This window comes from Harmonia axyridis, chromosome 1 (genome assembly GCF_914767665.1).
Source record: "Harmonia axyridis chromosome 1, icHarAxyr1.1, whole genome shotgun sequence".
Taxonomy (NCBI): domain Eukaryota; kingdom Metazoa; phylum Arthropoda; class Insecta; order Coleoptera; family Coccinellidae; genus Harmonia; species Harmonia axyridis.
This window is the reverse complement of record NC_059501.1, coordinates 51,790,918-51,816,266: the sequence shown is the minus strand read 5'-3', so window position 1 is coordinate 51,816,266 and position 25,349 is coordinate 51,790,918. Positions and strand designations below refer to the sequence as shown.

Here is a 25,349-nt window from a genome sequence, read left to right as displayed (position 1 = left end):
CAACATTAAAAAGTTCTTGAATTGACAGCATAAAGTGTGTCAAAATATATGAGTTTGTTGTTACTGCCTTATAATCACCGAACAACGCAATAGGGAAAACAATGTATGCGCATATTCCTACCCCTACCTTGTAATCATTAGGGATGGTAAATCAGTTTCTGTCAATAAGGTATGAGTGACTCTTTTGTTTACCACCTTTCATAACTCTAACAATCGATTGTTATGAAAATTAATTGGAATTTGGCAGCCTTTATAGGAACTTTGAATGCTGCCAAATTGGTGAGAATCAAACACAACATGTATTCCGGTGCAGAGCTAACACTATCAATCAACCTAAATAATTGATTTTTTTGGAAGACCCATTATTAATGATCCCAATGTTCCTCACTGTGCATCCATTTCAGCTCAGAAATACTTTATAGTAGATTTATATTCACAAATTTTTCTGATGATCTTGTTATCTCAAATTAGATTTCTATTGAACTGTTGTATTAATTTGATTAATGGGGGGATTTTTTTTGTGAAACCCTTTATTTGTACCTTATCTTCACAATGTAAAAAAATTCTTTTTATCATAGATCGCCTTCAATAGTCTACGAATTCATCATAACCATGAAATTTCGACACATTTTACATCGTTTTTATTTCATTATTTGAAGTTCTAAAACATATATTTCCAAATGAAACAGAGATAATCAAGAATTAAGCACTTAATTTAACTCAATACAGTGAATATATTGATATATACGTTATACCAAAACACCTATGAATTTAATCGATTGAAGTTTAAAAATATTTTGAGAACGATTTTGTGAGAAAATAAGTTCAATGTACAGGGTGGGCAAATAAGCGAGATAGGCGGCTTCATCTCAGGATCCAATCATCGTAGAAACTTGCAGTAAGAAATTTTACCACTAAAGTATACAAGAAAACACACTGGAAATTGTTCTGAAGTTCATACCTCAACCGCTAGGGGGCGTAATAGCTACCGTCCAGTAGAAAATTGAATTTTACTCGAAAATGTTTCATATGAAGTTGAAGAAACAATATCATCACTGTAATCCTTGGAAAATTCTCTATCTTTTTGAATTGTCACTTTCGATTTTACGACATCAAATAAGGGTTGGTGAAAGGGAGAAATATGACTGATTGAAATGCCTGTAATTTCAGTTTGGCTCAACATTTTTGAGCAAATTAGATCTCGTCTGAAAGATAATATCTTGTTAATTGAGGACAAAATATACTCATGATAAATTTGTTTTTGCTGGTTTCGATAGGGGGCGCTAAGTCGGAAGTTCAATGTTTTGTTCATTTTACTCCGAAATTTCAAATGTAATGATAGGATTTGCTTGATAGAAACAGAAATTCCATCAAATTTGTATAAAAAAACCTGAAGTTCGCAAAGCAATAGCTTCAGGCATTCTGGAATTATGGCCGAAAAAAGATATTCTTCAACTGATGCACTGAAAAACTAAATTGTGTCTTCTTTCGGCTATAACTCCAGAACGCCTGAAGCTATCGCTTTGCGACCTTTCGGATACAAATTTGATGGGATTTCTGTTTCTGTCAGAACTTAAAGACACAATTTGGTTTTTTTGCAGTGAATCAGTTGAAGAATATCTTCTTTCGGCCATAACTTCAGAACGCCTGAAACTATCGCTTTGCGAACTTCAGGTTTTTTCATACAAATTTGATGGAATATCTGTTTCTATTAAGAAAATCCTATCATTACATTTGAAATTTCGGAGTAAAATGAATCAAATAATAAACTTCTGACTTAGCGCCGTATATTTTTTCGAATGTGATTTAGTATAAGGTATAGAATAGGTTTCATATGCTTCCTTTGATTGTAGATCGCTGAACCAATTTATTACCATTTTCGAATTATTGAACTTAAAAAATTGTGATTAGCTTGGAAATTCAATATAATTAAACAAATCTAACAACACCATAGAACAATGCTTGTATTATTATCTCATATTGATGAATGTTCACATCTTGATTACTGAGAATAGTGATGATTATCCAGGATGACGTTTTGTATTGTTTAACAATGGAGAACAAATGAAGTTTTCAATGGGCTCTAGCGTCAAAATTAGCCTATAGAAAAACTCTTTTCTATTGAACTTTTTGTTTGGAAGGACCTGGTCTATAACATGTCAAAAATTAAGCCAATTTTACAGGAAGTCACTTTCCCTAATACAGTGTGCGGTATCCTTTATGATATGATCGAACGAATGTTCACACTATGCTTTCAAAATCAAATTGTGTGTAGACCCCATCTAAGTCCATATTCAACTTGTACGAAGTTTGTATTTCTGATGCTAAATGGATACATAAATGTTTTCGTTGGACAGAGAAGCATCAATATTACGAATAATAAATTGATTCAATCTGTTATGAAGGGAGGCAGATGAATATTCTCTTGGGGCCAAGATTCCACTGCTAATATTCGGGGGCATTTATAAATCCTCGAAGAATTCCTATCTGTATTTGCTCAGTGAACTGTATTATTGGAATAGAGTTCGAAAGACGGCAACGAGTGAAATAATTCCGATGGAAATTCTGAAAATCAAGAAATATCGATTTCAATTGCAACTCAGCGGCTCTTTCTGACATATTTGGGTGGATTAAATATGATGGGAAAAATTTTTGGAATATGTGATATATGTCAAAATAATGAAGACGTATCTGGAAATTATTCAAATTTGGTATGAACTATTCATCAATGGATCTAATTCACTAGTAATCCCCTAATACGAAAGAACATCTTGAAATCAAGGAAGAAGTATGATTTCATTATCTTTTAATGAGATAATTGAGAGTATGTACGACAACATAATATAAATCAATGCTGTGGGACAATGAATTAGCTCACTGAAGATGAATACATCCTCATTTTCAATTCGGTCTGTCCGTAAACAAGATGATTCTCGAACGGATGATCTTTGAGACTTGAAATTTGCACTGAAGGTTTAGTTCTCGAGTGCGTGAATGAGTCCGTTATTGCAAAATCTTTTGAATTTTTTTTCCTTATAATTTGAAAAAAATGCAGTTTCAAATATGTTGATCACATATATCAATATAATACAATATCTCGCAGAGGAATTATATATATAAAATAACAATTTCGATCTTTCTCCAAAATCTCATAAAGATCGTTTCATCAGAACCATAGGATGTTCAAGCTGACTATCAAAAATGATAATATTCCCATAACATATTATTAATTAATATAAACAAATCAAACTCAGCTGATTTCAGTAGTGGTTTCATCAATATTGCATGACAAACCTCTGCCAAATAATTACCAATAGGCAGAGAGGGGTCATCTGGTATAATTCAGATTCAACTGAAAGCTAATTATCCTATGAAGAATGCGGTTATCATTAGATACTTTTCCCTTGCCGATATGAAATTATAGTTTATTTGTTTTTTGAGATTTTAGAGGTAGATTTTTAAATGAGACCTAAACTTCCATCCTGTTTTATATTTCCATTATATATACACCTTTTTTTTTAGCATGTCCAATAACAAGTATAATAAATATTAATAGTAACAAGTATAATTAGTATCAATAAAGGCATCAAAATTTTTCAATAATAATAATACTTAATCTCAAATTTTTGCGTAATAGGTTCCAAATATTTGGGTATTCCGCAAAGGATGTGATGAAATGTGTTTTCTGTGTAAGGGATAAATTTTGGTGATTCTTCATTTCCATTCAACAATATTCCATTCTTCTCTTTTTTCATCATTAGTTCATCAACCCTCGTGGTAAAATTATTCATTCAATTACGGTTGTTATTGGATTCTTCTTCTGTATACATGGTAATTCACTCCTATTAGACGTTTATGGAAAACTAATTTTGTGCTGAAAATTTACATGTTGGGGTTTGGAACAATGATCTTTCTCCCTGAAATATTTTCAGATCTCTACAACTTCCGGTTATACCGGAAACATACTACTACTTACTCTTTTCAAATGGCACACCCATTATATTATTGCATCATTAGATAGCTTTTTTGATGACAATATGTCAAACCTTGGCTAAAAACACAAAGATTCATGAGTTAATGGGATTCTTATGAAAAAAAATGGTGGCGACGGAGACTCATTTTTTTTTAATATTCCTGCAGAAAGAAGTTTTCTTCGAAAAAACTTTTTTCATTTTCTATTCTGCGAATACGTAATATTATAAGAGTGTTTGCAGTATGGATCAAGAATGTATAGGTTGTTTATAAAAAGATCATGAACTTGGACGACTCAAATTCATCAAAGCTCAAGATTTTCAGATTAGAACCTAAATTTTTATTATTTCAGTCAATTCAACGTAGAAAAATAGTGGAGGTTATTCAAGCAAAACCTGTGCCTAAAATGAATACTTTAAGAGTTGACGAGGAAGAACTTTAAATGAGGACAAACTGCAATTCCTAACTGTATGGAGTAGTCTGTGACCGGAAATCACAAGAAGAAACTGAAATTCGATGTTTGGATAATTAAATTTTACATTCCATAAATTATAACTGATTTTTCGTTCTGATTGTTCAGAAATCCAACCTATACATTTTCAATTACGAATAAATCATTACAATTCTTAAAATATCAAATTCAGTTATCGAAACATTGAATTTAAGTTTCTTTCTGTGTTTTCCGGAAGTCACAGACTATACTCCACACAGTAAGAAATTGCGGTTTTCCCTCATTTAAATTTTTTCCTCGAATAACTCTTAAAGTATTCATTATAGGTACAGGGTTTGCTTAAGTAACCCCCACTTTTTTATACGTAGCATCGACTGACATAATAAAAATATAGGTTCTAATTTGAAAATCTTGAGCAAGTTCATAATACTACGTATTTGCAGAATCCAAAAAGTATAAGGTGTTTTTGAGATAGACTTTTTCAAAAATTTGTAAAAAAATGTGAGTCCTCATCGCCACCATTTCCTTCATGAAAATCCAATTAACTCATGACCGTTGAGTTTTTACCCAAGCCTAAGGTATGGCATACTGCTGAAATTGACATCAAATAAGCTATCTAATGATGCAATAATATACTGGGTGTGCCATTTGAAAAAAAAGGAGTAGAAGTATGTTTCCAGTCCAACCGGAATTTGATCTGAAAATATTTTAGAGAGAAAGATCATTATTTCAAACCCCGACATGCAAATTTTCAGCACAAAATTATGATCAGTTTTCCATAAACTCCAAATAGGCCATCGCGGTGAATCACCCTGTATAACTTAAATTCGTCTATTCAAACTTTATGACATAATGATATGTAATGTTATAGTTAGTTTCTACCATTGAATCGATGGATGAAATGCAATTTTATACCCATTAATCTTTTGTTTCGATCAATATCAAACATAAAATAACAAAATTTCGTCATTTCCAGTTGGAAACCACTGTGCTTTTCCTGGCTGTGTACCATCAGTGCTGATTTATTTCTTGTTTACAGGTTCGCAGAGTATGGTGGTTACGTGATGGAGAACGAATACTGAGCAACGCAACCTCAGGCATTATAGTCAGCAACCAAACATTAGTGCTTCAGGTGGGTAGAATGTAAATCATATTTAATTTCATTAGTTCCATGACACAGCATGTTTTACGCAGCACAGTCCGGGAGCTGTTTCCGCCGAACAAAATTACATTACTCCCAAGCAAATAAAATTATCATGCCGTTAAAATTGCTATGATTTTCCACTGCTATGTTTGATGTCATTTCTTATTTATCTTTCTTGGTACGAAATGAACACGCAATTTTTTTGGCAGAGCTTAGTTATCTTTCATTTCGGGGGAAATGGAACTGCGGAAAATGGAAGATCTTTATTAGAGACCAATCGTGAATTGGTCGAGTGATCGAATTATCATTCAAAGAGAGGATGGAGAGAATATAAAAATCATTATTGGGTTGATTCTGTCGTCACTTGATGAAAATTCATTTCAATAGAAATTAAATTACAGTTTTTCTATTTTTCCTCTTAATTATTTGATATAACAATTTTTCGCTAGACGGTAGCTTCTTCAAACATTTTACATTTTTGAATAACTATTATTCAAAATTGTGAAATATCTGAAAAAGCTACTGTGCAGCGAAACAATTGATTTATTAAATAATTAAAAGTGGAAATAGATGAACTGTCATTTAATTTCTATAAGAATCATTAGTTGGCGTTATAACACGTATTATACATGTAGGGGAATGAATTGTTGTAAATGCGAGATTCTATGTTAAAAATAATGCAGAAAGTTCATATTTATAACAGTCCAACACTTCAACTCTAGGGAAAAGCAGCGCTTCAAGTCTTTTGCCTATAAGTCCGAAAAATTTTAATCAAACAAAATGTAAACTTAAACATCGAGCATCTCAAATATTCAGTGGAGTTCAATCAATCAATCAAATAATTTATTCTCAAATCAATGTACAATACATGAAGAAGAACATGTCAGAATAACAAAAAAAAAACAGAATACAAGTTGATATAAATATAAATCAGCTATACTAATCCTTCACGCTTACAGTGATCTAAATATTTTTGAACATTATAAGGTTCAGTTTCAATTAGAAAGTTCGATATTTCTCTTTTAAAATTTTTGAAATTATCAATTTGTTGAATATTTCTTGGTAAAGAGTTATACAATTTCAGGCACATATATTTGACATTCGTCTCAGTCAGAGTTGAAGGGTGTTGGGAAAAATGAAAGGGAAATGATTCCCTTTTCAGCTAATAGTACAAGACAAGTGCCTTGTACTAATAAGTATTTCTGAATTAATCGAAATAAGAACTTTGCTGCCGGAAGAAGAGTAGGCAATTTTTCACGTATAGCCCCGTTAATGTTAGTATTCCATTCCTCCGAAAAACACCGCGGCAGGAATCTCTGTATTTTATGTTCATAATACGTATTGCCGTTGTCTGTACAATAAATATATCAGATGCATCAGAAGCATTACCCCATATCGTTAAACCGTATTGTAGGAGAGACTGAAAGTTGGCATAATAGACCACCCCGAGAAAGGAAGAATCTACTCGTCTCGACAATACTCTCATTGAATGTACTACCAAGTTCAATCATTTTCTCACGTTTAACACCTGAGAGCTCCAGCTGATATGGCTATCAAGGATTACACCGAGAAAGTTGGTTGAAGACTGGAACATTATTCCGCCACCGTCCAGGGATACTCCATCATGAAACGTCAGTTTGGAATTATGTGTCGTAAATAAAACACACTCTGTCTTCTCCGAGTTCACTATTATTTGGTTATTCTCACACAATTTCAAAAAATGTTCATATTCAGCTTTGATGTCATCAACTGCGTCATCTAACAGTTTTCTAGGCACTATGATGTTTGTGTCATCCTCAAACATCAGAAGCAGACAGTTTTGGGCACAATCAGGAAGGTCATTTATGTATAGAAGAAATAGTAAGGAACCAAGAATACTTCCCTGGGGTACCCCATCTCCAAAATCCGATTAGCCGAGAAGTAGTCTTTACCATTCAGCTCAATTTTTACCTTCTGAATCCTGCCTCTCAGAAAACTCCGGATCAGTTCCAGATTGTCTCTGATTCCACAGTGGAACAGCTTCTCCAGCAGTAAGTCATGGCTAACGCAGTCAAATGCCTTACTGAGATCCAAAAACGGACCAATTGAAGGATTACCATTCTCCAATTCCGAAATTATTTCATCAACCATTTCAAATATTGCGGTCTCTGTGTTCTTCCCTTTCAAAAAACCGTGTTGAGTTATACAAAATCAATCAGAACTTGCAAATGTTTCTCTTGGGACTGAAACGTTTTTTCAAGGAAATTACAAACGAAGATTAAATTCTCATAAATTTAATTTCAGTTATTGTAATAAAAGCTTATGGGCCGGCAGAATATCGATGACGGCTTTCAAACCGAAGAATTACCTACTGTTTCTAAAATGTTTGCCCAATCTCCACCGACAATTGAGGGAGGCTGGGTCCATTCAAAGTGGGTATGAAGATAATCCTTCAACTAGTATACGATCCTTCAACTACCATACGAACTATTTCTAAAAATCTAGAAATTCCCGAATCCATAGTGAATAATCAAAATAATGGTTGAACAGAACTCTGTTCTACAAAAATTGAAATGAAAGGTCCAAATTTCCATCTCTTTTAATTGTCAACGTGTTCATGATTTGTTGCCTCGAAATGATGAATCCAGAAAAGAATTTCGGAAGTGTATTCAGAAAAAGAAATTCTCTTAGCAATTATTTTAAGAATTAATGGATGAAGTTACATTCAGTAGAATAGTTATTCATAATACGAGTGCAGAACCCTATATTTTACTTGATTTCAATTATACAATAGACACAAAATAAATAAATGAAAATATAAGAAGAATATTTATATACTAGGTGTCCCATTTCATGAATGATTTCGAAGAACTCATTGTATTTGAAACGGATAACACCCATGCCGTAATTACTGGCTCATAGACCACATAACTGTATATTTGTATAGGTATAAGTAGTTTCCGTAGGTACAATTGCATAAATAAACTAGAGCTCATAAACTCCTGATTCAACGTCAATGCTTTTCTCATTTTCTTTCGATACTCCAGTCGCTTTCTCTATGATTCTGATGAATGATACCTACATACCATGGGCACGAAATTCAGCATAAAGCTTACCATTTTATATTTGCTCGTGAAATTTCAGAGATTGTATTTTTACACAAAATCCCAATCCGATTGGAACTCAACTCAATGGAATCTGTCGTTTTGAAACAGAGAGAAAAACAAAATTTGGAACGGCTACATTTACGGAAACCCTAGCAGTATTATGCACATTAACGAACTCAATCGGAGTATTCGAAATCTGAACCTACATTGAAAATATCTTTTTTCGGCAACCGTCGGGGAAGTGCTCACTTCCCGAACGCTTTTTCTCTGAGAAAGTAGCATTTCCCGGCCTTTTTTTTTTTTTTTGTTATACGCATCTCTCGGGAAAAGACTGAGCTTATAACGCCCTTTCAAGCGCCCCGAGATGAATTTAGAAGAAATCGGTTTGTGCGTGTCTTAAACTGCTGTAAGTTGTAACCAAGGGGGAATACATCTTGAGGTAGGGTATTCCATAGCCTTGCAGTTCGGTAAAGAAAAGTCTTCTGATACACCGATGTCCTAGCTGTAGAAAGATGCACGACAAACTGGTGACTATTATCGGCTAGCCTTGTTCGTCGATCAAATTGAGCCCCTGGAGGAATCATGGAGGCAATGGCAGCAGAACACCTTCCGTGGTAGTATCTGTAAAAAAGGCATAAGTCTCCAACCTTCCTACGGTGATCGAGACTATGAAGGTTGGCAGTTAACGTTGGATCGTCTATTAGGCGCACTGCTCTTTTTTGAATGAAATCAAGTAGGAGTAACCTACTAGCATAGTCCGGAAAGTACGTACTTCCCGGACTAGGCCGGAAAAGAATCACGTCGTTTGTGTCATTGTGAATATGAAATTCTTGGTAGGAATACTTTTAATGAATGCAAGTGATCATTACCATAGCAACCGAACAAACGACTGACAGTTCATATGAAATTAGTTGTCAACCATTTGCATAATAAGAATTAAAATTTATATAAAAGAAATATGTCGTCTCATTGGTTTGTTATTTTACATGGTTGCCGAAAAAATATTGTACGCAACACGCCCGAAAATGGTTTTTTTGGTCTCTCAGACTTCCAGGACTCACTTACGCTCGTCCTGGAATTTTGTCTATTCGTCCAAAAAACCCTATTTTCCGGACTTGTTACGTAAATTACTATTTCTTCATTCGAGAGTTATCGTATTTTCGATAAAACTGACAAACATACTTCAATTTGATTCATTCATCATCGGTGAGTAGAACCTTATCGTTTGAGAAATGGGAGCACCCTCTACAGCACAACTATAATATTTTTACCAAATGCCATCAAAATCTGATAAAAATTATAGAACCAAAGGCTAACACAAGGGTTTGCGGACACCCAGACCGAAAAGTTGTTCAGACATAACTGAAATACATTTCGAGAGAGGCATCGTTGCTAGAAATCACGGCTTTGCTCTGTGGCAGCGGGCAAATTGGAGTTACCATAGCATGTGGTGATAATTCAATTTTTCGTAGCACCTCCTTATTATTCGTGGAGTAGCTAATCAAACTCTAATTTCAGAATTGCTTTGTGGAATACAGTCAATAAAGCTATGATTTGATTCTCGAAATTGCATTACAGAGTAACGGTCTAGTATTTGGGGCGAATATGTACAAGTAGAGGATAACGAGGATATACGTACAAATTACCATAATGCTGGGTACATGTAGTTAGCATTCTACCCTACCCTTTTGAGTATCATCCGTCCCATGACTATATACTTATCATCTCTCTCTGTATACTTTATCTTATATCAATTATCAAAGCTAATATTCGGAATAACTATGTTCTTGAGATTGATTTTACAATGTTATCAAAGCAATTTTTCATGAAGTTTGAAATGTATTTCTCCTCTTTTTGACTCATTTGTTTTATTATCATTTCGTCACAATGTCCGTATTTCTGGAATTTAAGCCGGGGATGGTCTCAAGCGGTTTGAATCACTGATGTCGAATTTTTGGCCAAATTTGATTTTTTCAGTCCGTCCGGTCATACTCTTGAAAAAAATAGTAACTTGAAATTTTCAGGTTAGATTTGGATCTCGAATGCTACAGTAAGGTCTGCAGAATATCCCGAATATGTCGATCGTTTTATAAGAACATACCCACACAGCACATATACCTACAATTGATGAACAATGGACGTTGCTTATGGACGTTCACGACATCCATTGAATGTCCAGAATTGGTACATACAACATCCAATGGACGTTCAGGTTATCACTTTGGACTTACAATTTAAGTCCAGAAAACGTCCAATGGATGTAAGTAAACTGTGATTGAATGAACAATGGATATTCGAGACATCCACTCCCATTTCAATAACAAAAAGCGAGCATATGAAATATGCTGTAAATATTTCTGGTAACTTCTGAATATTCCAAATAGAATGTTTGGCGAGACGTACTCGACCAAGCCAATTTTTTGAGGGGATTGCGTTGTTTCATCTCGACATCCCTAATGGAATCGTCAGTTTGGCAATCAGTGAATTATACCTTTCATTCCTATAGCGGATGACTTTACCATAAGGAAATCAAACTTAAGCTTACAGCACTCAGTGTTCCCAAGCGTTCACCCATTCAACTTCTAATCACGCTCGGCGCTGCTTGGCTTCACTGTTCCTAACGTGAGCTGACAATTTCTGCGTATTATGGGCGACTTTGCTGGACTAGAGAACCAACCATGGCCTACGTCCGAGCATCTGACATGACCATTTTCTCAGGGAAGATGCGATCGAAAGCATCCACAATAATATTGTGGAACTTACCGAAGCTATCGTCGACACCCAAACCGTCAGGTCCATCAAAATCAACGAAAATCTACTAGCACTCCAAAAGGATCTGATGCATAACATCGAATAACATCTGTGTGAGCGGTCTTACCTTCAAGTAACGATATGAAAACTAATTAATTGATGAATTGGCTTGAAAGACTTGTGCATCATGATCCGAAAACAGAGTTTTCAAGTCTTTAACATTCTCGCTATGAGTATCAAAATTAGTGAAGGCAGTTGCTTTCACTAATATTGATACTCACCAGGAAGGAAAACTTTCCTTCCTACCTGAAAAAGGCTTTTTTCGGAGGGTGTCTGCCACATTATCTGAAGCATTAAATTTTACATTAAAATTTGATAAAAGAATGTCTATATTTGAGAAAACAAAGTTTAAATCCATAAATGGTGACGAATATATACTTACAACTATGATACCAAATTCATCTAGCTTAACTGCTGATATCTCGCAGTGGACCTCCAAAGTTAGTTGACGTATGGTATCTAGAGCTGAAAAATCGTCGCTACAGATCGTCGAATTCATAACTAGAATCATGGAACCTCCTTTAGTCATTTTGAATCTGGTGTATGCGTGACCCACTTGCCAACCCCTCATGCAGAATCCTGCAATCTCATTAGAATAGAGCCAGTGTTCGGTCAGACATATTACGTCAAGTTCCTTCGCTTGAGAGTAGATAAGACATTCAAGATCATTAATTTTATTCCTTATACTCTGAATATTTGAATGCAACAGGCCCATATAAGCCATATCTTTAGTAGGGTTGGATGTCCAGAATTGGTGAATTCAACATTCAATGGACGATCACTGGGCATCCAGAATACCATTTTGAACGTAAAATTCAAGTCCAATGGATGTATATTGTACTTATCCTGTATAAATGTTCACTGTTGAATTTTCGAATCGTCCAGCGATCTGCTATCTGAATTACATTTTTTGAATGAATTGGAAAGAATGTTATGACTTTGTACTCAAAGAAAAATGGATGAGTTAGACTTAACTCTCGATCGAATTTGTTTTATAATGTGTATCTACACCTGAACTGAGCTCTACTAGTTGATTCATCTTGATCTCGGTATTGAAAATAAACTAGAAGTATTCAATATGAATGTCCCAAAATTGAATATTCTGCTTTTTCCAACTCACTTTGTTACTTTTTCACGTTTAAACAACTATACCCCTCTTAAAATTATGTCGATCATATGCTCTAGGATGAAATAATCAAATAGCAAAATAATACAAGTTTTCAATCACATGAAAATTTGTGTAGTATGTAGTGGTATGATTCATTGTGTGTTCAAATGACCTGGAGAAGAAAACTGTAATGTATGATAGCAGCCGTCTTTAGTGGGATTTTCAGATCTTGATTGGTGTTATGTCATAATGGAACTATTTTTCGAAAACTTTTTTAAACAGTGATCTGGATTCTTCTAAACAGAATGTTGATTTCAATAAAGTATCTCAATATTATCAGAGCTGTGCCAAATCTCAGTAATTTGTGATTAATTTGAGGAGTTGAGGTGAGCTTATTCAGATATTGAGGTGAGCGAATTAGTATCGCAGTTCTGTGTAATGATGCCTTCTGAATCCGAATTACTCAGGCTCAGAAGAATCTGTGATTCTATTTCATCGTTAAGTCTTCATCCAATGATCCTCTATTAAAAGCGTGCCTTTGTTTTTTCTGTGTCTGTTGGACTACATGTCTTGACAATTGTTTATTCGACTCTGCTCAACAAACTATGAAATTTTCAGAATGAAGTGCGGACATAGTTCTGGAGAATTATTGTTGTGCTTATCAGATGAGATATCGTTCCCCATCAATGTTAAATGAATATGGAATAATAAATTTTGAAAGAACTGAAAACAAATATTTCTCAGAATGAAAATTTACCAGACATAACTGAAATATCAGAATTGAAGACTATTGAAGAGCCTAAATTTGCTGAAACTACACAGAGTACATAAGATAAAAATGATGTTTTATAAAAACATCAATTTTTTTCTTAGGTGTTACATGATATTATTCTCCAACTGCTTTTCGAATGTAAAGGGTGTTTTTTTTAGAGCTATAGAACTTTAAATTGCAATAATACAACGATGGATTATTCGGTTGACATGAATTTTATTTTTCCGCAAGATAATCTTGTGGCATTACATTCTAAATATGATTTCTGGCATATGACCGCCACGACTGGCTCGGATGTAGTCCAATCTGGATGTCCAATTTTCGATGACTTTTTCCAACATTTGTGGTCGTATATCGGCAATAACACGGCGAATGTTGTCTTCCAAATGGTCAAGGAGTTGTGGCTTATATTTTAGAACCGAGGCAGTCATTTCAAATTCTAAACACATGTCCTTCTGACTGAAGTAAAAACTGAACAATGATCTTTTTTTACTTGCATCTTGCAAAAAGTTTTGCACTTTTCCAGTGTTCAACAATGAGATAATTATTAAATTGGTTCAAGACATTAACAGAGTATGCTATATCAGGACTAGTTAATACAGCTAAAGACGTTAATAAACATATTCATTTCTTATATGGTTCATCATCATTACAACTCTCTCTTGTTGAATCAAATTTCAATTTAGTTTTCGAAGGAGTTTACAATCAGACATGTTGAATTATTGCAAAAAAATATTTGAAGAATATAAAAAATGATTATACTACCTTTTTCATCATTTCTAGTGATATTCAAACCTAAACATTTTTAGCTTTCCCTTAATTCTTTATGATAAAATTATCACTTAAATTTTCTATCAGATATATTCATTCAGAATTAACATTAGTTAAAACAAAAAAGTCATCCACGTACAATGCAACAACAGTTAGCAAGTTATTTTTTGATTTTATGTAAATACAATGCTCAATTGTTGATCTTTTGTCAAAATTTAATTCACTATATAGGACATAAATTGCTCGATAAATTGTCCTGTTCAATTTACTTCTGAAAAAAACCCAGAGCTACAAGCTTGCTCTATAACGTAGCGAACCATCACTATTAAGCTTTTTCTTAAACACCCAGTTATAGTCCAATATACAGGGTGGCCATTTGAAAACGAAACAGACGAAATAAAGTTTTTCGATAGAAATGCTCGGACAGGTCGATTTCTGTTTCGAGGGGGACAACTTAAGATGTAGGTTACGGACGCATAGCGCTTCAACCCTTGCTGCTACAACCCCCACCCCCAATTTTTGAATAGGGAAGATGGGGTGAGTGATACCTCAATTTAAAGGTATTTTTATACTAATTTCAGCACAGTAATTGTTTTTTCATTTTATGCATTAGTTCTCGAAATATTCATGCGTTAGTTAGTTAGGAAGGAAGCCACAGTCATGGTTGTTTTGAAGCTCAAAATGTCGATTTTTCACAAAACACTACAAGTGCCATGAAAACACTACTTCATTTTCAAATACTTAGTTAAGAATATTTCGAGAACTAATGCATAGAATGAAAAAACAATTACTGTGCTGAAATCAGTATAAAAATACCTTTCAAATGAGGTATCACTCACCCCATCTTCCCTATTCAAAATTTGGGGGTGAGGGTTGTAGTAGCAAGGGTTGAAGCGCTATGCGTCCGTAACCTACATCTTAAGTTGTCCCCCTCGAAACAGAAATCGACCTGTCCGAGCATTTCTATCGAAAAACTTTATTTCGTCTGTAATCTCTGTTTCGTTTTCAAATGGCCACCCTGCATAATGGCACCTTCAGGAAGTTCTGCAATTTCCCAGGCATTATCCTGATGAACGAATCATATTCTTCCTCCATCGCTGCCTTCCATTGCTGTCCGTCCCATCTAGATAAGGCTTCGTCAACAGTAATTAGATCTTCAATGTATCTTCTATCTTCTCAATTTCCTGAAACATATATGTACGTTATGTGATCTAAGATCTTGAACTGTCTTTGTCTTTGATCCTCAATTTCTGATTAGTACTGGTATTTGGACATCTGATATATAGTCGTTATCATGATTCATTTCATCACTAGCTCTTTCTATACATTATTCTGTACATTATCATGATTCATTTCATCACTAGCTCTTTCTATATCATTTCTGTACATATTAACTCTCCATTTTTCATTCAGCTGTCCTCCACTGAATCAGAATTATTTAGTGAAATATCTATATCATCCCTTTTTCTATGATAACTACATCTCAACTGGTACTAATGACATTGTTACCTATATTCTGTATCCCTTTGATCGTTCACCAGAACCCACAAAAATCATTTTTGTGCTTTTTATTCATTTGTTTAAAAAATGTGTCGGATAAGCTTTCATATGATTTTGCTAAAATTATATTGATTTAATTTTGAAAAATAAATTTTTTTTTGTTGATAATTTCGATTATCAATTATCATTGGGGAATTTGAAGAATATGGTCACTGCTATCAAACAAAAGTTTATGAAGAAATTGAGGCTGTCAGAGAAAAATTAAAAATCGATAAAATTTTGAATATAGTACATTTCAATATAAGAAGTTCACGTAAGAACTATGATGAACTGTTGGTATATTTGCAGGCGTTGGACTATGCAAGTTTGGATATAATAATTCTCTCGGAATGTTGGTTATTAGATAATAAAGTTTTCTAGATAATAGAGTTTTCGATTCCGGGTTATAATGTTTATTACAATGGCTCCAAACATAACAAATGTGTGTGATGGTCTCATTGCTTATGTAAAGGATTCAATAGAGGTAGGTGTTGAAGTTTATAATTTCAGTCAAACTAATGTCTTGCATTTGATTTTTGAACGGTATGGTTATCACTACGGGATAACAGCATCTTACAGACCACCCTCGACAAATGCGGAACATTATATAGGGGAGTTAAATAAATATTTTGAGGTTATGAATTGTCGTGACTTTGAGGTTTTTGTGGGAGATATAAATATAAATATCGATGACGACACTTGTAAGAGCAGTATAGCATATAATTCGATTATGGGTTTGAATGGTTTCGAAGTGAAAATCAGTGTTGCAACTAGGGAGACAGAAAATACGTCTTCTATCATAGTTCACATATTTACCAAAATAAAGAATAAAGTACGAAATAAATTTTCTCTAATTCTGTGGTTATTCCGTTCATTCTTCCACATCTTGTAGAACAAAATCGTGCGAGAATATATCAGAAACGCACAGTTTTCATGGTTATATTTTATTATTCTATGTTGGTTCTCTGAACTTTCCGCCACGGCTTTATCTGTCAATTCATCAATTTGCCTTAAAGAAATCAGTTCTGCCAACCAACATTTTTCAATACAAAAATCACTAAATTATATTTATGCAAATATTTCATTAATTTCAATGAAAATGCAATGAATTAGAGAAAATAATGTATAATACTCGTACAGAAGGCTCATTCTACCACTCGTTCATTCCAAAACTCGCCACTTCGTGGCTCGTTTTTGAATTTTGAACTCGTGGAAGAATATCAATGCCTTCTGCACTTGTATTATAAATAACTATTCCATACATCCCGGTCTGATAAAAACATCGATAACGGATCACAGCGCAATATTTCTGTCTGTGAAATCTCTCATTCCTAGTATCGATGAAAACGTATTGAAGAAAAAAAGAAAATTAGTAGATTTTGATAAACTTTATGACTATTTATCTACAGAAGACTGGAAGACGGTTCTCGATTGTAAGAGTTCGTTGGATGCTTATGTGGGGTTCATTGATAAATTGAGGAAATGTTCGGGAAAATCTTCGTTTTTCGTTATTTCAAGTCCAGCAAAGCGTTATAAGAAACTGAAACCTTGGATCACAAATGCACTCAATAAATCGATACAATGTAGAGACAGAATGAAATTAGAATTGAAAAAAAGACCTAGTGTAGGAAAAAACGTGATTTTATTATCTTTAGAAATAATTTAAATAAATTGATTAGAACTACTAAGGAGTCATACTACAAAGATAAAATTATAATGTTAGGAAATAACACAAGAAAGCTCTGGGAAAATATAAATGAAATTAATAATAAAAATAGGACGAAAGAAAGTATACTCGGTGAAATCAAGGATGAACACAATATTGTAACCACAGATCCCGGACAAAAGGCGAATTTGTTCAACGATTTTTTCATAAATGTGGGTGAAGATATTTTTTCAAACAACGAGCTTGGCATCATCGATCTACCTAAAACCTGTGACACAGAGTGAAATTGTTTCTTACATATTCTCATTAAATAATAATTCCGCCACAGGACCGGACGGTTTTGAGGTTTCTCTCATCAAAAAAATTCATCCTTTTATGTTGCATCCACTTTTACACATAATAAATTTAATTTTTAAAACAGGTATAATACCATCAGAGTGGAAAGAGTCACATATAACTTATGTATACAAATCAGGAGATAAAACAAATATGTCGAATTATAGACCGATTTCTGTAATAAACCATTTTGCAAAAGTTTTTGAGAAGTGCTTGAAGACAAGATTGATGTCTTATCTGGATCAATTCAGCATTTTGAGTTCGAAACAGTATGGATTCAGGGAGGGGGTGTCGACTACTGAAGCAATCGAAAATCTTACCACTTATATAAATGAAGGTTTGAATAGAAAAAAGAAGATTCTGTCAGTTTTTTTAGATTTAGCCAAGGCTTTCGACACCGTCTCTCATGAACTTCTGCTGTGTAGACTTGAGAAAATTGGTATAAGGGGGATTTGTCTGAGATTGTTTCGAGATTATCTCTCTACAAGAAAACAGTGCGTGAAGATTGCGGGAAACTTGAGTCATCCACAGGTTCCAAACACGGGAATTCCTCAAGGAACTGTTCTTGGACCTGTATTGTTCCTTATTTTCATAAATGATATTATGAATATCCCTAATATAAATGTCATCTCATATGCAGATGATTCGGTAGTAACGTTTGAGGGAAAAACTTGGGATGAAACTTATAGAGCAACTGGAAATGGCATGAGATTGATAAATGCATGGTTAACACAAAGTTTATTCATTGACTATCAATGGTCAACCAAGTTTTTCCAAAGTGACTATTCACTCCTTCAAATGCGCTAACATCTGCGATTGTAGTTGTCCTACCATTTCTAGAGAAAACTCTATTAAATATTTGGGAGTCATTGTTGATCGTTTTTTACGATGGGACATGCAGGTGGTATTTTTGACTGAATGATTAAAGCAATTTTATTATGTATTTTACAATTTGAGAAACATTATGTCTGATAGATTGCTTTATCGTGTCTATGATGCTGTGGTTGAATCGGTGCTAAGATATGATATTACACTGTGGGGTGGTATGTTTCGTACTCATTTAAAACACTTGAAAATTGTCCAACATACTATATTGAAGATCATTCATAATGTTGGAAGACTGTTCAATACTGATAGATTATACAACGAGACAAGTCATACAAAGAAACAAAATTCTTTTTCAGAAAATGATTCTGTCAAGTTTATTACTTCAATAATTTTTCCAGGATATCTGCCATACAAACTCAATTATGTTAAAGCAACTTGTTACTTCTATCTACAATCCAATCTCCAGAAAGACAATTTCGATTCGTGAACGAAAAAGTTGATACGATTTTCAATTAGTCCTTTTAGCAAATTGAAGCTTACCCAAGGGAAATCTTCGCTATGCTCGGGAATAGAACGGATGTTTGTCTGGAGACGATTTCGTACCGTAGGTCGAATTCTGGACTTCTCGGTCAAGCATTTGTGTCCATATAATGGCCATAATAGTAGTTAATTGAATTCACTAAAACCCTATCCAGAATGAATTTCTATGAAAACATACCTATCGCTCTGTGAAATGAAGAAACCATTTTTTTTCTTCTAGCGCTGAATAGGAATGTAAAGAACATTTCCCACTTTGTGTCTAGTCCTTTCACGAAATGAACTTTTCTGTTTAACTCCCGATCGGGACCTTTTATTCTAAATAACCGGTATGTATGTTCAAGAGGATTTTTTATCCATAGTAAATATACTTTTCAAGTGAAAAACAATCGTTCTATTGGATTTCAAACATTTAAAACAATAGCCGATATCTTTTTTTCCAATCATTCGGTCGTTTTTCAATATTTAACTAGAGAATTTATTTCGAAAATGAACGCAGCTAAAGGTACCCACATATTCAATTCTATTCTAACTTACTTTTTATGATTCTAATTCATTGCTAATGCTATGTAGAGATCACGATTGCTGTCAGTATATCAAATGCAATTGTGTGGAAATGAACTTTTTGATGGCGAAGTGATGGGCCTATCGAATGACAGTTTAACTTAAGTTTTGTGGATAAGTTAGGAAAACTTTGTTTACTCTACTGATTATATACGAATCAAGTTCGATTAACCTGATTGCAAACTCCGATGATACGTTGGTATACATATGTTGGTGTCATTAGTCTCATATTCGCTCTAAATGCAATGGCAGATCATAATTATAGAATTCATTATACATGTACCTATGTGGTGCTAAATTTAGAGAATATTTTTATTCAAAGTTTGTCCACCTGTCGACTCGCAGCTCAACGTTACAAGAAATGATATATTCTGGAGGTTACGACCATAACTGCAAGTAGTGGTCCGGGCTGGTGCAAGTAGAGTTATTGCCTGAATCATGGAATACTTAGACACCCCATCATGAAAAAATCATAAAAACCATTCGACTGAGAACACTAATTTAATAGTTTGCTAAATGATCAAAAACTTTTTTCAGTTTTCTTTCACAAACATCAAAAACAATACTTGTTCTGCGTAGCTACTTAAATGTGTTATTGATGTGCAGTAAAACCCAATGCCAAAATGAAGGCTAAAAAAAACTGAATAATTAATTCAGCTGGCAGTTCATCAGGACCCAGGGCCTTATTGTTATTTGCTAACTTGATAGCATGTTCTACTTCTTCTGGTGTTATGACAGGTTCTGTCTGTCATTCTCAAATTTGACTACTTCTTGTCTTTGATCATCGAATGATTCCTGTATGTACACCCTCCATCTTGCGAGTTTTCTTCCTGTGTCGACAATAATCTGGCCTTCTTTGTTCAAGAGTATATCACATCTATTCATGGTTCTTAAACCAGTTAGTTTCTTGATCTTTTTGTTTAAATTGAAGTGATCGTAGTTACTCTGTAATTCTTCTATTTCCGCACACTTATTTTCATACCATTTTTCTTTGGCTTCTTTTATGTTCTTTCTTATCTCCCTATTTATGCTGTTGTATTTTTCACGGTCTTTATTCTTCCAAGGTCGCCTACTTTCCATCAGTTGCAATGTCTCCTCGGTCATCCAGGATTTATTACCACTTTCATGGGCAACTCCTTTTCCTAGAAGTTCTCGACTGGGTGTCATTATTGCCGACTTAACTGACTCTCACTTTTTGTTTGGATCTTCGAAATTTTTGGACGTAATCTGTTTAATTCCACTTTAATATCTTCGATTAATTGATTCTTTATCAGTAGTTCATTCAGTTGTGTCAATTGAAGTCTTTTATTGGTTCGTTGGGGAATGATTTTCTTCAATTCAATCTCAAACTGAGCTATCAGAGGGCTATGATCTGTTTTCGCATCGGCACCAGGGTATGCTTTGACGGACTTGATAGAATTCCTAAACCGATTGCTTATTAAAATGAAATCTATTTGCTTTCTGGCGACTCTTCCAATCCTATCTGATGGTGATTTCCATGTGTAACGCCTTCTTGCATGTAATTTGAAGCTTGTATTTGCAACTACCATGTCGCGTGTTCTTGGCAGAATTGTTCCAGTCTGTCTCCCCTTTCATTTCTTATTCCCAATCCAAACTCACCAATGATATCTCCTTTTCTCCTCCTATCTTCGAATTGAAGTCACCCATTACAATTGTAATGTCTCTGCTTTTGGTTGTGTCTGAAGCCTTTTGTATGTCATCGTAAAATTTTTATAATTCGTCTTCACCCTTGTCAGCAGTAGGAGCATATGTTTGAACTATGTTCAAAATTCCCCCAGTTCTCTTCATCCTTATCATAATAACCCTATCTGAGATAGGTATAAGGCCTGTTACGTATCTAGAGAGGTTCTCTTCCACCGCTATTGCTACACCATTCCAATGCTGAGAGCTGTCGTTACCCGAGTAATAAATTTTCGTCTGTTTGATATTTAACTCTTCTGTATTCGGCCATCTCGTCTCACTCAGTCCCATGATGTTGACGTTGCGTCCTTGCATCTCTTGAAGCACATTATAAATTTTTCCGGCTTCATATATGGATCTTACATTTCATGTCTTCAGCTTTTTCAGCTTGTTATTAGCTACATTCAAAACCGTCCCCCCGAAGATCTGATTGGGGGACTTGAAACTCCGGAATATTTCGCCTTGAACCCAGCTATTTTGATCAAACTAGGATATTTAATGTGGTAGTCATCCCGTGGCTTTCCACATCCTTATGCCGTTGACTGCTTAAATTCGTAGTTCTTCCGCCAGTTTCCCAACCTCAGGACAAAAGAGTGCCCTTCCTTGACCTATTCCTTCGCCCGTAGGTGTTGGAAAGTCGAAGGAGAATTGCTTATACCGGCAATTGTTCGGTTGGCTGATAGCAAAGGTTTCAATAACCTCTGGGCGGTGGGGTCGCCACTTCCCTACAGCAAAGTAGGTCATCTTCAGTCTTTATTCGAGGTAACATGACAGCGCTGCGTTACCTTCAAGAAATAGTTGAGCCATTTGTTCTCCCTTACCTGAACCGGCTCGAACATCTAATATTTCAGCACGATAATGCCCGACTTCATGTTGCCAGAGTTACTTAAAACATGGCCGCCCAGATCCCCCGATCTTTCGCCCATAGCGCGTGTTTGCGACATCATGGGTAGAAGGCTTGGAAATTCACCCCAGCCCCCACGGACTTAAGCGGCTCTAAGACATGAAGTACAGGTATAGCTTGGGATTGTATCCCTCAAGAAGAAATTGACCATCTTATTGCATCAATGCCGAGACGTGTTGGGGATTGTATAGATAATTGCGGTGGACTTATATATTATTAACAAATTTATCAAAAAAAAATTGTAAACCCTTCGTTTTTTTCTCCAAATTTCAATCATTTACTCCTTGCTATGCGATCTATGTTTTACCGAAAAAAATTTAAAATTCAAACAGCACCTTCTGGGTGTTGCAGTTTCTTTGTCATTTAGTATTCATCGAAATAACTAACTCAATTTCCCTCTTTCTCCAATTCTTAACCTTTTTTACTGTAAGTTATACTGAAATGCTTCATGAGTTACAACTGATTAATCCAGAAAGCTAATGAATACTTCAGAATGTAGTAGAAACTAGTTGGTGTTTTTTCAAATAAAATCCTGAGTACCTCCATCATGGGTTCGCGCGCCTATTTGCTATATAATTTCGTCACAATGTCAATAATTTTCGAATTCTATCGTTTCAAACGATAAGGTTCGACAGACTGATGAAAAATCCGTTCTCAAAATGAATTCTTTTCATGATAACTGCTGAAAAAAAAGAGAAATTTCCTAGGTGGAAACGGATCGCGAATACTAGAGTGAAGTCGATCAGCAAAACCCGAACAGGTGTTCGGTGAGTAATTTTGATTGACTGTTAATTTCAAAACTGCAGATTCTATCGAAAGCCTTGTGCAAAGTTTCATGTTCATCATATAACCAGAACGATAACTGAATATGAAAAAAAATAGGAAAGCAATGATGATTATTCATGCGCCAACGGCACTCTTGGAAACAATATATGTATTATGTACTGATATGTGGTCCCCAAGGACTCATGCATGCATGAATGAACTAGTGTTCAAAGGCTCCTGACTTCAGGTCAATGCGTTCCCTATTTTATTGAATTAAATGTATAAATCTTATCATCGTTAAGCGTATCTGTATTTCTGTTCAGGGCGTGAGTAGGAGCAGCTCAGGCAGATACTGTTGCGAGGCAACGAACAAAGAGGGCACCACTAAGAGTAGTCCTTTTCATCTGAAGGTGAAATTCGAGCCTGTATGTGGGGACGCAACAGGAAGGAAGGTTCTAGGGGCCGCCAAAGATGAGCCACTCCAAGTAGAATGCAAGGTAAGTGGAGCGAACATTTTTAATCAGAGGCGGTTTCAATGTCTTTCTCAAGATACGAACAGGATTATTTTCACGCTTTCCGTCTAGGAAAGGTGGAAAAAAAGCGAGAAGAGAAGTAGGCCGTGAGCTATTGAATATATAGCGGTGCGGATTCTTCAAATAGCGCCTATTTCGCAAATTTATTCTTATTTCATTGAATTGGTTGAGAAAATGTTCATTCCACACTTTCACTGAAACCCTGAGAAAAGACAGGCATGAGTTATAAGATGTTTCCACTATTATTATACAGAGTGGGCTACAGTCGATGATACCCTGGACTGTCACCATCGTTGATGATGATCCTTGCTTACAGGTCGAGAATAATCAAAGTATAACATAGTAGATTAACATAGCAGCATTGATGATGTGACAACAAAAGCTATTCAAGTATAATTAATTAGAATTAGAATTTTTCCATGTCTTCCTGTCTCTAACATTTGTGTTAAAGACAGGAAGACATGGAAAAATTCTAATTGATCGTTCACAATTGGAAGATTTGGTTTTTGAGCTGAAGGTATTTTCAAAAACTGCAAGCGGTCTAAACGATTACTTTTATCACATTTGAAATAATTATGTTTAATTAAAATTTATAAAGTGTATTATTTTTTGATAATTTTTCAAATAAAGTGGGAAAAAATGAAAAATCAAATGACATAATTTACTTTTCTTATGATATCTCAATAACCAGTTCTGATAATCTCGATTTGTTTGAACTGTTTGACAATGCTTCTATGAATGCAACTTTTTCTCCATTTGACTGACCTTCTAACTCTTATGGTTTGAAAGTTACCAATACAATCCCATTAAAAAAGTGGCCACTCTGTATAATGAAGTACAATATAATAAACTACTACTAAGAGAAAAATGAACTCAAACATATTATACAATCTTACAACATAACAAGTGAACAAAGATCATCTGAAAAGACCATCTGCCATGTATTCCCCTTTACTATAATAAGCTTTTTCAATTAATATACGCTTTATGGCATCTTTGAATTTAAACTCATTCAAAACCTCAATTTCGTTAGGTGGATTATTGAAAATTTTTATACCCTTATAAGCTGGGGACAGTTCGCATTTTGTTGTTCTATGTTGAGGTAGACACAATGTTCTTTGGTTTTCTCGGATCACGTCTCGTATTCAAAATCCATTTGTATATATTGTAGTATACATCTAGAATTGATTTCAATGGCAAACATAGTCTTAATTGGTTTATAGCATAATAGGATGCTACGAGCTTTTTACTCAATACATCATATAGTCGATGCCTAACACTAAATAACATTGATCTTAAATTTTTCTACATATAACATTAATATAATTTTGTCTAATTATTTTACAAACTTTATCACTAATAGATGGAAAATAATTATTGATGTATGCATATTTCTTCGTTTGATTTTCAAAATGAGATGGATAGACTAAAGTTAACAATCTATTCTATTGAGTTTTTATCTCAAAAATGTCAGATCGATAAAGAAAAGGATTATCTTCTTCACACTCTCCTAGTGGTTTGAAAATAAATTGTATAATTGTGTATTCCTTTCTTTTATTTCATTTATTTTATTTACAAAAACTAAGAAGTTCTTGATAGATCTTGAGGTGTATGGTTTAAATGATTATTTTGAACGGAAATTGTAAAATATTTAGTTATAGGTTGAGTTTATTTGAGTAGAATTAAGTTATGTATTATTGACACTATTTCATTTCTTCTTTATGTATTCTCAGGGAATATTTGAAATAAAGTTATCTATCTATCTATCTATCTATTTCCCTTATTTTTCCTTGACCTTGAACTACTGGTTAGTCACAATAGGACCTCAACCCACAAGACAATGATCTTTCTTCTAAAATAT

General features: G+C 34.4%; 1 protein-coding gene across 3 annotated transcripts in view; it reads left to right on the top strand.

Annotated features, from left to right (window-relative positions):
* Nucleotides 1-25,349, top strand: part of LOC123672630 (nephrin-like) — a 516,260-nt gene that overhangs the window by 410,217 nt on the left and 80,694 nt on the right. For all 3 annotated transcript variants that reach the window (XM_045606814.1, XM_045606833.1, XM_045606823.1), the window contains exons 6-7: nucleotides 5,463-5,555; nucleotides 23,279-23,452. In XM_045606814.1, the coding sequence (XP_045462770.1) occupies nucleotides 5,463-5,555; nucleotides 23,279-23,452 (267 nt within the window). The remainder of the gene's footprint in view (nucleotides 1-5,462; nucleotides 5,556-23,278; nucleotides 23,453-25,349) is intronic.